Source organism: Salmo salar, chromosome 15 (genome assembly GCF_965601325.2).
Source record: "Salmo salar chromosome 15, fSalSal1, whole genome shotgun sequence".
Classification (NCBI taxonomy): domain Eukaryota; kingdom Metazoa; phylum Chordata; class Actinopteri; order Salmoniformes; family Salmonidae; genus Salmo; species Salmo salar.
In genome coordinates, this window is record NC_138305.1 from 43,486,319 (window position 1) to 43,500,500 (window position 14,182).

The window sequence follows — 14,182 nt, forward strand, 5'->3', positions numbered from 1 at the left end:
TAACTACAATCTTTGTGACTGTTCAGTGGGAAAGTCATTCATATTTCATTCATTATCCTAGATCTTTTGATTCAGTCACAGTTTGCAATGTAATTAGATTTTATTTGAATACATTGATTGCACATTCCAATACAGAACCTGTGCAAGTAAGACAAGCGCGAGCTTTGAGTTGCGCTCTGGGTTACGTTCACGCGCAGGAAAGACGCGCAGCATGTACTAGCTGACATTGTGTATAAAAATGTATTTAGGTGAGGACATCTTAACACTGTATTATTAGGGGAACTGAGGACCTTGTCGAAGAATTAGTACTATTAATCTTGAAATATCAGTTGAGGAGCCTCTGATTCTACCCTGACCTTTACCATCAAACCCTAACCTCTACGAGAGAGCGGGTAATATCTCTCGCTTGCTAGCTAGTACAGTAGCCAACCTCCTGTCAACGGGTGCTGAAAAAGAGAGCTTTTGCTAGCTAGCTACATTTACCCAGCGAGTTACGAGGACGTGGCAAAACTTACCGCAATCACTTGCGTATTCCTCCCACTCTGACGGGGAGCTGCAACCATGTTTATGCAGTTCGCTATTAAAGAAAGTAAGTGTAGAGAAGTATTCAGTGGAAAATATAACACGGAATAAATACAGAAATGAGAGGACTACCACAACAACACCCCGGCCAGCAGGTGCCATGTTGTGTTTCATGTGAGATAAGGAGCGCGGGAGCATTGGTAATGTAGTTCCCAGGTACCTACGCCCCCTTTTGACCCAAACCGCTAGCCAAACTGCAAACGACTACATTTCCCGACCAATCATGCATATATCCAGGAAGTCAGATCCCGCAAGCTGGTTGCTTCGTCGTTGCCAAGTTGCCAACATAAAACAGAATGGCAAATGGGTTCTTTAGATGTTTTGAATGCAATAAGGACGCTCACGAGCTTCGCAAAGATTACAGTAATGGAATCTTGAAGATAACAATATGTGTGAGTTAACTAGCTGTCCCATATTCATTTCCTGGTTTAGATATTACCTAACTGATGATGCTAGGCTAGCTAGAAATGAAGGGAGCTGTCACTGCCAGTGGTGTAGTTAGCTGGGGTTTTGTGTTTCTATTCAAGTTATTAGGTGACATTTCTGGTTAGAGGTTGGGTCTCTAACCTTAACAGATAAAACAGTAAGCTGTCTATCTAGTTTAGCCATAGAAGCTAGAGAAATGCTTGTGGTGTGGAGTACCTGTTTTATCCCTTTCATACACAGACCAAAATCCCACTAATTTACCATACCTGCATTTTTATAACAGCCATTTCGTATATCTGAAAGGGGTAGGGGGTAAAAAACGTGGAAAAATAAAAGCCACCAAAAGACCTCGACATGATTCCTGGATAGACCATGTAACCAAAATACAGGTGTCGGGTCTGTGTGAATGGTTCTCTGCTTTTTTGCAGGTAAATTCATTAACACTTCCATTGTTTAACACCTCCCAAATTTGAACTGCAAATGGATTAACAACACCCCTCCCAATTTGCCAGGTACCCACTGATATGTAAAAGGATTATACCTGCAATTCAGTGATAAATAAGGGACAGTTTGAACAGGGGTCATATAAACATTGCCTTATATTTTTTTACAGATAACATACCACATCTTCTGTCTGAAATGGGTAAATGTCTCTACTTCTTTCAGGAATCCTTCCAAAGGCCTGTGGACAAGTACATTGAATATGATCAGTCATTATTCTGATTGGTGCCATTTTATGCTAAACTCAAGCCTTCACACACATTCTGTTCAACATTACATTGAACGTAAGTACAGTAAGACACTCATAACAATTCACCAGAGTCAGATTACAGTGCATGCTTCTGAAAATTGATGAGACTTGATGTGCGTTGCATTTTCATTTTCTCTGCAGAGAGACACAAGACATGATGGCATGTCTTATTTATGGTTTCCTCTACAGATTCACTAGAAGCTGTGTGTGGTTTGCCTGCTGTGTGAGTCCTACCTGAGGTGGTCACAAATTCAGGGATCTGAACAGAACAATGACCCTGCAGACATCATTAGATACACCAACGAATGGGAATGTTTGGAATGGCAGCTCTTGGTGTATTGCTCATGGAAAAAGCACATTATTACTATAACAACTCATGCACTCATCAACAAACATGCATATGACAATGTTAATATCAATGTTATAACAATGTTTCCAAGTGTTGTTGAAGTGACAAATTCTGCTTTCTTTTCACAATGATTCCATACAAATGACAGTCTTCTGCTGGTTGGTACTGATTTCATGTTTATTTGTCCACAGAATTGGGTGCGTTCTCTGTCGGAGTGCTGTCCTTCCTTTAGCTGGTTTAGATGCTGCTTGGCTATGACTTTGAACTGAGCTTAATGCTGAAAGCCATCCTGCTGTCCAGCTATGGCAACATTCTGCTCATCCCGATACTCATATGGGAGCATGACTATTCCCCGCTCTGTTTCAGCTTCATCAAGCTGTTTGTGCTCACGTACCTCTGATGCCCTGAGAGTTAGACATTAGCCAACTCCTCCCTCAGTGTACAAATGCTCCCATTAGTCACTCGCATTTAGCGCCATCTCTGTTCCTGTCAATTCAGCGAATGAATTGGAGTGAAAATGGATTGAAAAGTTCTCATAACTCATTATTGATACTAGTAAATAATCTACTTCACACATCGAGCCCCATATCTATCTACTTTTCACATCAGTCATGTTTTATTCAATTAGAAACCATCAGCTCACAGGGTAATGATTGGTAGCAGGAGCATTGATGTGCACCAGCAGATGGCAGCTCTTACTCCTAGCTTGAAAATCCATGTTCGAACATGAATTCTGTTATTCCCTAGAGTTACTAAATAGTTATAAATAGTCCCAAAATTGTCCAAAACGAATCCATTCATTCACTAAAACTGCATTACCATTATGCTTTATGTTTTTTTTCACCCAACAATCAGGCCCACAAAGCAAGCACTAGTCTCTTTGTGGCCCTGTGTTTTTTCACAATACACAGGGTAATGGCCCTTGTTGTGCTGCTGGTCCAGTTTTTGCATTTCTGCCTGCGGCTATGGAACCCTGACCTCTTCAACAGTTGTGCTACCTTGTCCCAGAACTGCGGTTTCCACCCCCCTCTACTGCACATACTGTCTCAACCTCTAAATGCTCGGCTATGGAAAGCCAACTGACATTTACTCATGAGGTGCTGATCTGTTGCATCCTCTATAACCGACATGATTATTATTTGACCCTGTTGGTCATCTATGAATGTTTGAACATCTTGAAGAACGATCTGGCTTTAATGGCCGTGTACTATATTCTCCACCCGGCACAGCCAGAAGAGGACTTGCCACCCCTCAGAGCCTGGTTCCTCTCAAGGTTTTTTCCTAGGTTCCTGCCTTTCTAGTGAGTTTTTCCTAGCCGCTGTGCTTCTACATCTGCATTGTTTGCTCTTTGGGTTTTAGGCTGGGTTTCTGTTTAAGCACGTTGCGACAACTGCTGATATAAATAGGGCTTTATGAATACATGTGATTGATATTGGATTTCTGTAGAATTCATAGTTTATTGTACTGATGGCAGTATTTCTCAATTCTACAGCAAGTAGGAGATTAATATGATGTAAAGTTGTTAAAAACAAGTACTTTTCCTGCATATTGTCATGTTTGTGTTCTGATCATTTCCTCTCTTCTCCAGTCATTCTATACTGCAGCAGAAGGCTCTCCCTGCTGGCTGTGTGTGTGGGTCTGCTATTGGAGACGTGCATAGCCCAGGCATTTCAGACACTTCCATGGAGCATACAGGACATCCTGCCGTTCCAGTGACCTGTTTCAGGCCGGTCCTAAAGAACACACTGTTACAATGGCGCCTATTATACCCGGGACCAGAGAGCGGTGAGGGGAAACTATCAGTGCTGTGTGGAGTGTGCCTAGTCATATAGTCAAACCCTGACAAAAACCTCTCTGTTGGTATTGGAGTTAATAAGGATACTGGGCATTCCTGAGGCTATTTGTGAAATACCTACCACCTTAGAAAGGACATATTGAACATATTCTTTATTCTGTGCAATGCCAAAAACCACAGGCTGTGTATAAGCAACAAATATTTTGATATGGAACAGATGTAAGATTGGTGTGTGTGTCAGAGAGAGAGCGAGAGAGAGAACTTGCAGTGAGTAATTATACGTATTGCCTTGAATGCTTTATTTTATTGAAGCTGTACAGTAAAAGAGAGCAATACTCTCTTGGTGATGCAGCCTATATGAGTATAGGAGCTGTGGAATAATAAGCATTTGACACACATGTTCACAGAGGGTGGCTTTACAGTGTCTTCAGAAAGTATTCACACCCCTTGACTTTTTCCACATTTTCTTGTGTTACAGCCTGAATTTAAAATAGATTAAATTAAGATGTTTTTGTCACTGACCTACACATAATACCTCATAATGTCAAAGTGGAATTCGTAAAAAATGAAAATCTGAATATCTAGAGTTAGTAAGTATTTAACCACTTTGTTATAGCAAGCCAAGATAAGTTCAGGACTCTGTGTTCAATAATAGTGTTAAACATGATTTTTGAATGACTACCTCATCTCTGTACCCCACACATACAATTATCTATAAGGTCCCTCAGTCGAGCAGAGAATTTCAAGCACAGATTCAACAACAAAGACCAGGGAGGTTTTCCAAAAGAAGGGCACCTATTGGTAGATGGGTACAATTTTTAAAAAGCACACATTGAATATCTCTTTGAGCATGGTGAAGTTATTAATTACACTTTTGATAGTGTATCAATGCACCCAGTCACTACAAAGATACAGGCGTCCTTCCTAACTCAGTTGCCGGAGAGAAAGAAAACCGCTCAGGGATTTCACCATGATGCCAATGGTGACTTTAAAACTGTTACAGAGTTTAATGGCTGTGATAGGAGGAAACTGAGGATGGATCAACAAAATCGTAGTTACTCCACAATACTAACTTAATTGACAGAGTGAAAAAAAGGAAGCCTGTACAGAATACAAATATTCCAAGACATGCATCCTGTTTGCAACAAGGCATTAAAGTAATACTGCAAAAAATGTGGCAAAGCAATTAACTTTTTGTCCAGAATACAACGTGTTATGTTTGGGACAAATCCAATACAGAGTACGACTCTCCGTATTTTCAAGCATAGTGGTGGCTGCATCAGGTTATGGGTATGCTTGTAATTGTTAAGGATTGGGGAGTTTTTCAGTATAAAAAGAAATGGAATGGAGCTAAGCACAGGCAAATCCTAGAGGAAAACCTGGTTCAGTCTTTGTTCCACCAGACACTGGGAGATAAATGTACCTTTCAGCAGGACAATAACCTGAAACAAATGGCCAAAACTATACTGGAATAGCTTACCAAGAAGACAGTGAATGTTCCTGAGTGGCCGAGTTACAGTTTTGACTTAAATCTGCTTGAAAATCTATGACGACCTGAGAATGGTTGTGCTTCTGCAGAGTATTGATTCAGGGGTTTGAATACTTATGTAAATTACATATTTCTGTATTTCATTTTCAATAAATTAGCAAACATTTCTAAAAACTTGTTTTCAGTTTGTCATTATGGGGTATTCTGTGTAAATGGCTGAAAAACAAAATACCGGCTGTAACACAACAAAATATGGAAGAAGTCAAGGGGTATACTTTCCGAAGGCAATGTATGTGCTAAGGCCCCTTGAGACCTTATGGTTAAGTAGTGCATACACAGACATACTGTATAAGCCTTTATATTTTTTTCTGACCAAAGCCAGTTGCTTTGTTGGTATTTCTTAACTGTATGAAGCACACTAATGTCCTCTGAAAATGCTATTATTGTATGCAGACAGAGCCTGAAGTCAGTGTGAATAAAATCATATTTTTGATTACTCACTGTTTTGTCCTTAGAGATTTTTTCGAACTGGTCTTATTTTTTGTTTCTCCTTTTTGTACAGTGATAAAATGTTTTATGTTTAATTTTTGTCATTCCTGCCATAACTCGGTTCAGGATTCACGTTGTGCTCACAAGTTGTAACAAGCCTTTACATCGTTGAGTGAACTATGCTTTGAAATGTTTTGTTTGGTATCCTTACACGGATACCTCAAGTGGATCTGAGCATCTGTCCGTGAATGGTCCAGGATGACAAATAGTCATTGTTTTTAGACTGCTTGCCTTGCAAGCACGTGGAATAAGGGGAGAAAATAGTAAGAGGAGTATCTTGAATGAATAGTGAGTATCGGTACCTTATCCAAACAACAAGGCATGTCAAGTGGATGGAAATGTAAACAACAATGCTAGAACAGAGATTAAACACCACATGTTCCTCAGACACATACTGTACGCTAATGTATCAAGTAAATTGGCGATGTGTATTCTAAAGAGCAGTGGCGGTCACTTACGGCAAATGTGTAATCTCAAATAAATAATCTCTAATGCCTGACGTGCTGACCCAGCCCGGTGCCTTCAAACAGGGGGAACGTGTTATGAAAGGCCTCAGGTGGTCGCGGGTAATTGTAGATCCATGTTTTGAAAGACATTCCACTGCTTGTGAAATCAAACTGGTTTCAACCCCTGTTGTAAGCCTTGAAGCACACATGCTAAACGTCCCCAGCTCAGCGTTGGTAATGGAGAAAGGCTGAAAGTGTTCCAGCAAGCGTGTAGTGAGTGCAGCATTATTCAACCTGGTGTAGTGGTAGATCATGAGTCTGGATAATCAGTTTAGTATAACAAGAATCACATCAGAGGCATTAGAATGTTGAGGCCAGTGCATGAATGTACTGTTCAAGGGAAACAACATTTGAGTCATTGGGACAAAAGATGTCATGAAGAATAGAGAATTTGTGGTTGTAATTCTCTCTCAGTGAAGGAGATGAAGAAGAGCTCAGTGTAAGCTCATGAGGATAGTGCCAGCCAGGTCCGCAGAGAGTAAAAGTCAGACAGGATCACTGAAGGAGAGCTGACTGTTCTGTGCCAAAGCTGGGCTGTAAGCTCTCAATCAGCTTTTCGAAACCCTCTGGACAAGTTAACCAAGGTTTCAGACAGCACATCTGTTGTCACAATAAAGGTCATATGTGCTTCTAATCACACCATATTTGATTGCCAGTAATGCAAGTGTTCATCAACAATTTTTGGATGTTTTTAGTTTTGTGTTCATCATATTTCTGAATAAAACCAAACTTCAAGGATACATCTGAAAACTCCTGAGCTGTATTAGTTTTCTGGTGTTAGTAGAACCAAGGGAATTTATTGGTGTTCTTTCCCATTAATTGCTAAAGCTTTGTGGTGAGCAGTGTGTTTGTGGTCTGTGAATGTTGGCACAGCCCAGTTGAACATAGCCCATTGCTTGTGTTGTAAACTGTCCCATCCCAGCGGCAGAATGACACATACCTTGGATTTGCTTTCAATCAAGATTATGTTAATCTACCACAATCTCTTAAACAGGTGCTCAGCCCAGCACAGAGGCATGTTCACTACAGGCTGCATTCCAAAAGGCAGTGGTGTAAAGTACTTAAGTAAAAATACTTGAAAGTACTACTTAAGTAGTTTTTTTGGGTGTCTGTACTTTACTATTTATATTTTTGACAACTTTTACTTTCACTTCACTACATTCCTAAAGAAAATTATGTACTTTCTACCCCATACATTTTCCCTGAAACCCAAAATACTTGATACATTTTGAATGCTTAGCAGGACAGGAAAATTGTTTAATTCACACACTTATCAAGAGAACATTCCTGGTCATCCCTACTGCCTCTGATCTGGCGGACTCACTAAACAAAAATGCTTAGTTTGTAAATTATGTCTGAGTGTTGGAGCGTGCCCCTGGCTATCCGTAACTTAAAAAAATAAGAAATGGTGCCTTCTGGTTTGCTTAATATAAGGAATTTGAAATGATTTATACTTTTACTTTTGATACTTAAGTATATTTGAGCAATTACATTTACTTTTGATACTTAAGTATATTTAAAACCAAATACTTTAAAACTTTTACTCAAGTAGGATTTTACTGGGTGACTTTCAATTTTACTTGAGCCATTTTCAATTAGGGTATCTTTACTTTTACTCAAGTAGGAAAATTGGGTACTTTTTCCACCACTGCCAAAAGGGCACTTGACGCTAGTCAATATTTACCCCCACTTCTCCTTTGAATACAAGTAGCTCATATTGTACTCTAAGGGACACGCTGGTGTATGAAGTTTGAGTGTGTGAAGAGGGGATTCATTCAGATCTGCCTTAATTTTACCTGCCCAGCTGGGTTGGTTGCTATATAACGATGGTTGACCGTTGCTGTCTGTCTGTGAGAAGATACAGTAACAGGGTAACTATCTGAGGGTCCACCAGTGTTGATCACATGATTGCTCTACGGAGCCTTGACCTGATAAGAAAACACTTACATAGCCATATTGTGCAATAGCTCTCTACTTCACCTAAACTGCAAATTCCAGAAGCTTTGCTTCTCAGTTGTCAGTATGAGATAATAAAAATGTTACCTTCAGCTGTACATATAAACTCAGCAAAAAAAGAAATGTCCTCTCACTGTCAACTGCGTTTATTTTCAGCAAACTTAACATGTGTAATATATTTGTATGAACATAACAAGATTCAACAACTGAGACATAAACTGAACAAGTTCCACAGACATGTGACTAACAAAAATGGAATAATGTGTCCCTGAACAAAGTGTGGGTCAAAATCAAAAGTAACAGTCAGTATCTGGTGTGGCCACCAGCTGCATTAAGTACTGCAGTGCATCTCCTCCTCATGGACTGCACCAGATTTGCCAGTTCTTGCTGTGAGATGTTACCCCACTCTTCCACCAAGGCACCTGCAAGTTCCCGGGCATTTCTGGGGGGAATGGCCCTAGCCCTCACCCTCCAATCCAACAGGTCCCAGACGTGCTCAATGGGATTGAGATCCGGGCTCTCAATCCCTCAGAACACTGACATTCCTGTCTTGCAGGAAATCACACACAGAACGAGCAGTATAGCTGGTGGCATTTTGCCATGCTGGAGGGTCATGTCAGGATGAGCCTGCATGAAGGGTACCACATGAGCGAGGAGGATGTCTTCCCTGTAACGCACAGCGTTGAGATTGCCTGCAATGACAACAAGCTCAGTCCGATGATGCTGTGACACACCGCCGCAGACCATGACGCACCCTCCAGCTCCAAATCGATCCCGCTCCAGAGTACAGGCCTCGGTGTAACGCTCATTCCTTCGACGATAAACGCAAATCCGACCATCACCCCTGGTGAGACAAAACCGCGACTCGTCAGTGAAGAGCACTTTTTGCCAGTCCTGTCTGGTCCAGCGACGGTGGGTTTGGGCCCATAGGCGACGTTGTTGCCGGTGATGTCTGGTGAGGACCTGCCTTACAACAGGCCCTCAGTCCAGCCTCTCTTAGCCTATTGCTGACAGTCTGAGCACTGATGAAGGGATTATGCGTTCCTGGTGTAACTCGGGCAGTTGTTGTTGCCATCCTGTACCTGTCCCGCAGGTGTGATGTTCGGATGTACCGATCCTGTGCAGGTGTTGTTACACGTGGTCTGCCACTGCGAGGACGATCAGCTGTCCGTCCTGTCTCCCTGCAGCGCTGTCTTAGGCATCTCACAGTACGGACATTGCAATTTATTGCCCTGGCCACATCTGCAGTCCTCATGCCCCCTTGCATCATGCCTAAGGCAAGTTCACGCAGATGAGCAGGGACCCCAGGCATCTTTCTTTTGGTGTTTTTCAGAGTCAGTAGAAAGGCCTCTTTAGTGTCCTAGGTTTTCATAACTGTGACCTTAATTGCCTACCATCTGTAACCTGTTAGTGTCTTAATGACCGTTCCACAGGTGCATGTTCATTAATTGTTTATGGTTCATTGAACAAGCATGGGAAACAGAGAAACCCTTTACAATGACGATCTGTGAAGTTATTTGGATTTTTACGAATTATTTTTGAAAGACAGGGTCCTGAAAAAGGGACGGTTCTTTTTTTGCTGAGTTTAGATCTCTAGTTAAATATAAATTATATAGCAACTTCAGGGATGCCTCTTTTGAATCAGATATTCATTTTTAAAATGAACAGCATAAGTTGTAGTGAACAATTCTCCAAAACACAAAGGATGTCTATATGGCAGCTATAAAACTAAACTATTTAAATTCACTCTCAAGAAGTGCAATGATCTAAGGGTGATCAATACACTATAAAAGTGGTGAGTGCTGACCCATAAAGCTAAAGCTAATTTTAGAGCTACAAAGTAGACAGTTGTGTTCAGTTGCCTCATTGAATGAGTTTCATGCAGGAATAACACACAAATTGGAGTATCAAGTCATTTTATTAAATCCATAAGTATAGCTATTACATGAGAGCATAATAACAATCTTCCAAAAACAGTAGTATGGTCATTCGCTGAAAAATAAACATGAGGAATGAATTGATATAAAACACACCCTTCAAATACACAGTTTTGTATCTGAGGGAACATAATATATTTTTAAATCCTCCACAGATTCATAGATGAAATTCATATATTATTCCTTTGATGACAGATTCATCCACCTTGACCTTGCCACTAGACTGAAATCAATGTTTAATTTTCTTGGCTTGAGGCCTATATTGACTCCTTTAGGTCTGTAGATTTGGATTCAGAGGCAACAATTTGAGATGAACTGTGGTACAAGAACACAGCTTTCTGATTGGATGAAATCAAGACATATCCATCTGGATATTGCTACATGAAAAAGGAACTAACCAGGATGCTCGTGTACATTTCATATTTGGATTATTGACACTGGTGAACATAAGAGGTTTCCTTTTAGGTGGGAATTGAACAAGTAACGGGAGTTACAGTATGCTGTATGCGGTGCACAACATGTTTGCCATGAGACTGTCAAAAAGACATGACCAGGTTGAGAAAAGTGCTGTGAGTTGAAGGGACAGACAACAATAGCCAAGGTCTGAGACCTAAAAAGGCACTAAATGGAGATTGTTTTTAGTGTTCTGTTTAAATACAGATTTTCAATTTGCAGCTGGTGGCGGTAATATACATTTACAGTGAAGCTGGAGGTAGAAAATTCAGTACATGATCATCACTCACATTGAGGCATAGAAGGTACCGTGAACATTTTCTTTCAACTCCCCATTTTGCATGCTGTTTATGACCTCCAATCATCCTCTGGTGTGTATATTGTTCAATTGCATTAAATCAGTGAAGAAAACATACGTCTCAACAACAGATCAACCTCCTGTATTACAAAACATTCTTGATATATTGTTCGGAGAGTAAGCAGACTAGATGCATCAGGAAGAGCATTGCATTTTACAGTATCATTCCTAAAACCCAATACATTTCAGCAAATGAGCATCAAATATACTCTTTGGTTTACGTACCACAACCACATGAATTGTGGACCAGTTTACACACAAAATTGTCAAAGTTAAAGAATGCATTTCTAGCTTAAATAATTTTGATACGGTCTATTCAACTAAATGCTGAGTGCGCATATTAACTCAAGATAGGGGTCAGTTGGCTATGGGAGAGTATAGTCAACATTGCCATACGTGCACTAAATGCATGTCCTAGTGGGGTCAACATACTTTGACTTCGTAATGGGTACCCTGTATTGAGTTGTTTATTGAAAACAAGGTTTATGGAAGCAACTGTACTTAATTCAACAATGCAGACTTCCCAGTCTTATTGAAGAACTATTAACTGAAAAAGTATGGAGCCACAGCACATTATGAAAGGAAGCACAGTCTGGCGTCTGCACACCATAGACAGGGCTTCTGAGAAGCACATGCTTACTTACCCCTGGTTTTTTTAAACCCTTCCAGAAGTAAGCAATTTCCAGCATTTATACTTTTCTCCAGCCTAGGCAACACAAACCAGTCACAGCTGCCACTACATGCCATCTAAAAGTTGATTTCCTCCCCTAATTGCAGGGACAGGAATCCCATCCATTTTGTTTATCAAGACTGTCCCAGTGTTTGGGATTTCAATCCTGTAAACATTGTGAAGATGACAAGGTGCTTGGAAGTACACACAACCCAATCATAGAAAACTCTAAATGTCCATAGTAATAAGGGAAAAAACATTTATAATAAATAATGAACTTTTGTATAAATTTATATGAAAAAAAAGTCTGCTGAAAAAGGACTATAAGCCAGCAAAACTCAATGCATGGCACAGCTCTTTATAAAAAGCGTATTGCCTCAAACGTGTAGAGTCAAGCTTAGGAACAAACAGCTCAGCTCTTGGGTCACTCAAATGGTGATGTGGAAAGAGTCTTGTAGCCAGGAGTCCTTGTTTGTCCCATTTTTGGGAGATGTTGCCTCACTTCCCTCCGGTTGGTCAGTTGGTGTTGTGCTGGTCTCCTGGTAGTATTCATCATCTTCGTCAAAGTAGCCGTTCTCTATCCCATGCCCGGCGCTGAGATCCTGGCAACTGCCTTTGTACTCTTGGATTGACTCATGGAGGGACCAGAGCTGACACAGCAACGACATATCCTGCTGACGCAATCCCACCTGGAAAGATAAAAATGACACCAGAATTATTTTAAGATCTCCCAAACAGGTGCTTGATACTATACTTATGCCTAACCGTGAGCAATTAGACAAAAGTTGGCAGAGGTGCTTCATGCCTTTAACTAATATATATATATATATATATATATATATTTGTTTCCTTTCAATTAAGCAGAAATATTTTATGGGTTCAAATATTAATCCCATTGGAGGATCCCGTGAGGCGTTTGTAAGCTTTCAAAGAGATACTCCTACTGCAACATCTTCACACAAATCAATGCAGTATAGATTGTGTAGGCTTTCAAATGAAACCAAACTGGCATGGTATGAATGTAGGCTATCAAATTCTACAAGCAACAATGTATAAATGTTTCATTGTTGTTGTGGCACCGTTACTAGCTGACGTTGCTGTTATCCACATACATTGGCAACTGCCAGTGTAAAATTGTTGGTTTACATGTTAAAGCCGACCATAAGAGCTAGGATACTAATTAGACCATGAAGTAATTAACAGTAATGGAGTGATTTCTTGATTCTGTCAGAACAGCTGTTACTCTCATTTCACCTCATAAAAAGGACCCCCCCACGATCCTATTTGCGATCATAAATTGTTCACCTCCCCTTCACTTCTTACCATTTCTTTTCGGAGGAGTGCTAAAGCCGCATCAAGGTTGGCCGGTTTATTTGCAAGCAGATTGTCGGAATTGTTTCGCCCACGGCTAAGGTCGTCTTGGATCATGGTTTTCTTTGCATACATCCTCTCCATCTCTCTCCAAGACCCGCCGCTTGAATTTAGCAAGCCGCTTAGGCTCTTTGGCAGTGGGGGTAGCCCCTCAATGGAGGCCAGTGTTCCGCCCGCTGTGCCATTCGCAGATTTACCGTTCATCGTTACACGTTTTTTTTTTTTTACTCAAACAAATTCAATTCTTTCAGTTTTAATACGTTTTAGTCGTTATAAATCACCACATTCGGGAATGAAAAGCACATCTCCGACAAACAACATGCAACAGTCGTTGACACCAGTAATCTTCTCCTTTCGAGCTCCTTTTCTCCTTTCGAGCTCTGATTAACTGGCACTTCCTGTCCCTTTAACACAGTTCGAGGCTGATTGGGCGTTACCCGCAGTGACGGACAGGAAAGGGAGGTTGAATATTCATAACCTATTACCAGTGTTTTTCGTTCGTTCGAGTGACGGTCCTATCCAGGCCGTGTATGCCGCGTTCAAGAGCTAGTCGGAACTAGGAAACCTGGAAAAGTACGATTTACAAGCTGGTTGTAGTTACACGTGACGCATTCAACCAGTTAGCAAGTCGGAAATGTCCGTCTTTCCTAGTTCCGACTAGCGTGTGAACGCGGCATTATTCCTGAAGTAAATCACAGCTCTACAGTTTGTGGAATGATTTATTATGAAGACAGTTATAATGAGCCACCACCAAATAGCCATCATTCAACATTTTATCAAATTAAAGTTCTCAAGCTTATTTTCCTTAGGTTAAACGAACACTTAGAAAAGAAACAAACTTGACATGTGCAACATGAATAGCATTGACTGAGAATAGTACAACAGGCATTACTGAGGGTGGGGGAAATCATCATGACAAGTATGTGTCTGCAGAACAAAGGTGTCAGTATGAAGGACAGATGGTGTGGGCTTTCAATCTATGGTCCTTCT

General features: G+C 40.7%; 2 protein-coding genes and 1 long non-coding RNA gene across 9 annotated transcripts in view; 1 reads left to right on the forward strand and 2 right to left on the reverse strand.

Moving 5' to 3' along the window:
• Positions 1–703, reverse strand: part of ttc13 (tetratricopeptide repeat domain 13) — a 29,391-nt gene extending 28,688 nt beyond the window's left edge. For all 6 annotated transcript variants that reach the window (XR_006759175.2, XR_001320922.3, XM_014144444.3 and 3 more), the window contains exon 1: positions 516–703. Coding sequence is in view for 4 of the 6 variants with exons in the window: in XM_014144444.3 (XP_013999919.2) it covers positions 516–696 (181 nt within the window). In the remaining 2 variants the exon portion in view is untranslated. The remainder of the gene's footprint in view (positions 1–515) is intronic.
• On the forward strand, positions 695–5,892 carry LOC106571398 (uncharacterized). Of its 2 annotated transcripts, XR_014380620.1 has the most exons (5): positions 695–974; positions 1,437–1,520; positions 1,675–1,793; positions 1,949–3,408; positions 3,697–5,892. It is a non-coding gene; the product is annotated as an uncharacterized LOC106571398 (long non-coding RNA). The 2 variants fall into 2 exon arrangements; XR_001320925.3 differs by lacking the exon at positions 1,437–1,520.
• A 4,410-nt stretch (positions 5,893–10,302) lies between these two features.
• Positions 10,303–13,590, reverse strand: LOC106571399 (protein FAM89A). Its single transcript, XM_014144447.3, has 2 exons — positions 13,145–13,590; positions 10,303–12,510 (listed from the first exon to the last, which is right to left on the reverse strand). The coding sequence occupies exons 1-2, from the start codon at positions 13,394–13,396 to the stop codon at positions 12,250–12,252; spliced, it is 513 nt and encodes a 170-aa protein (XP_013999922.1). The 5' UTR covers positions 13,397–13,590; the 3' UTR covers positions 10,303–12,249.
• Positions 13,591–14,182: the final 592 nt, after the last annotated feature.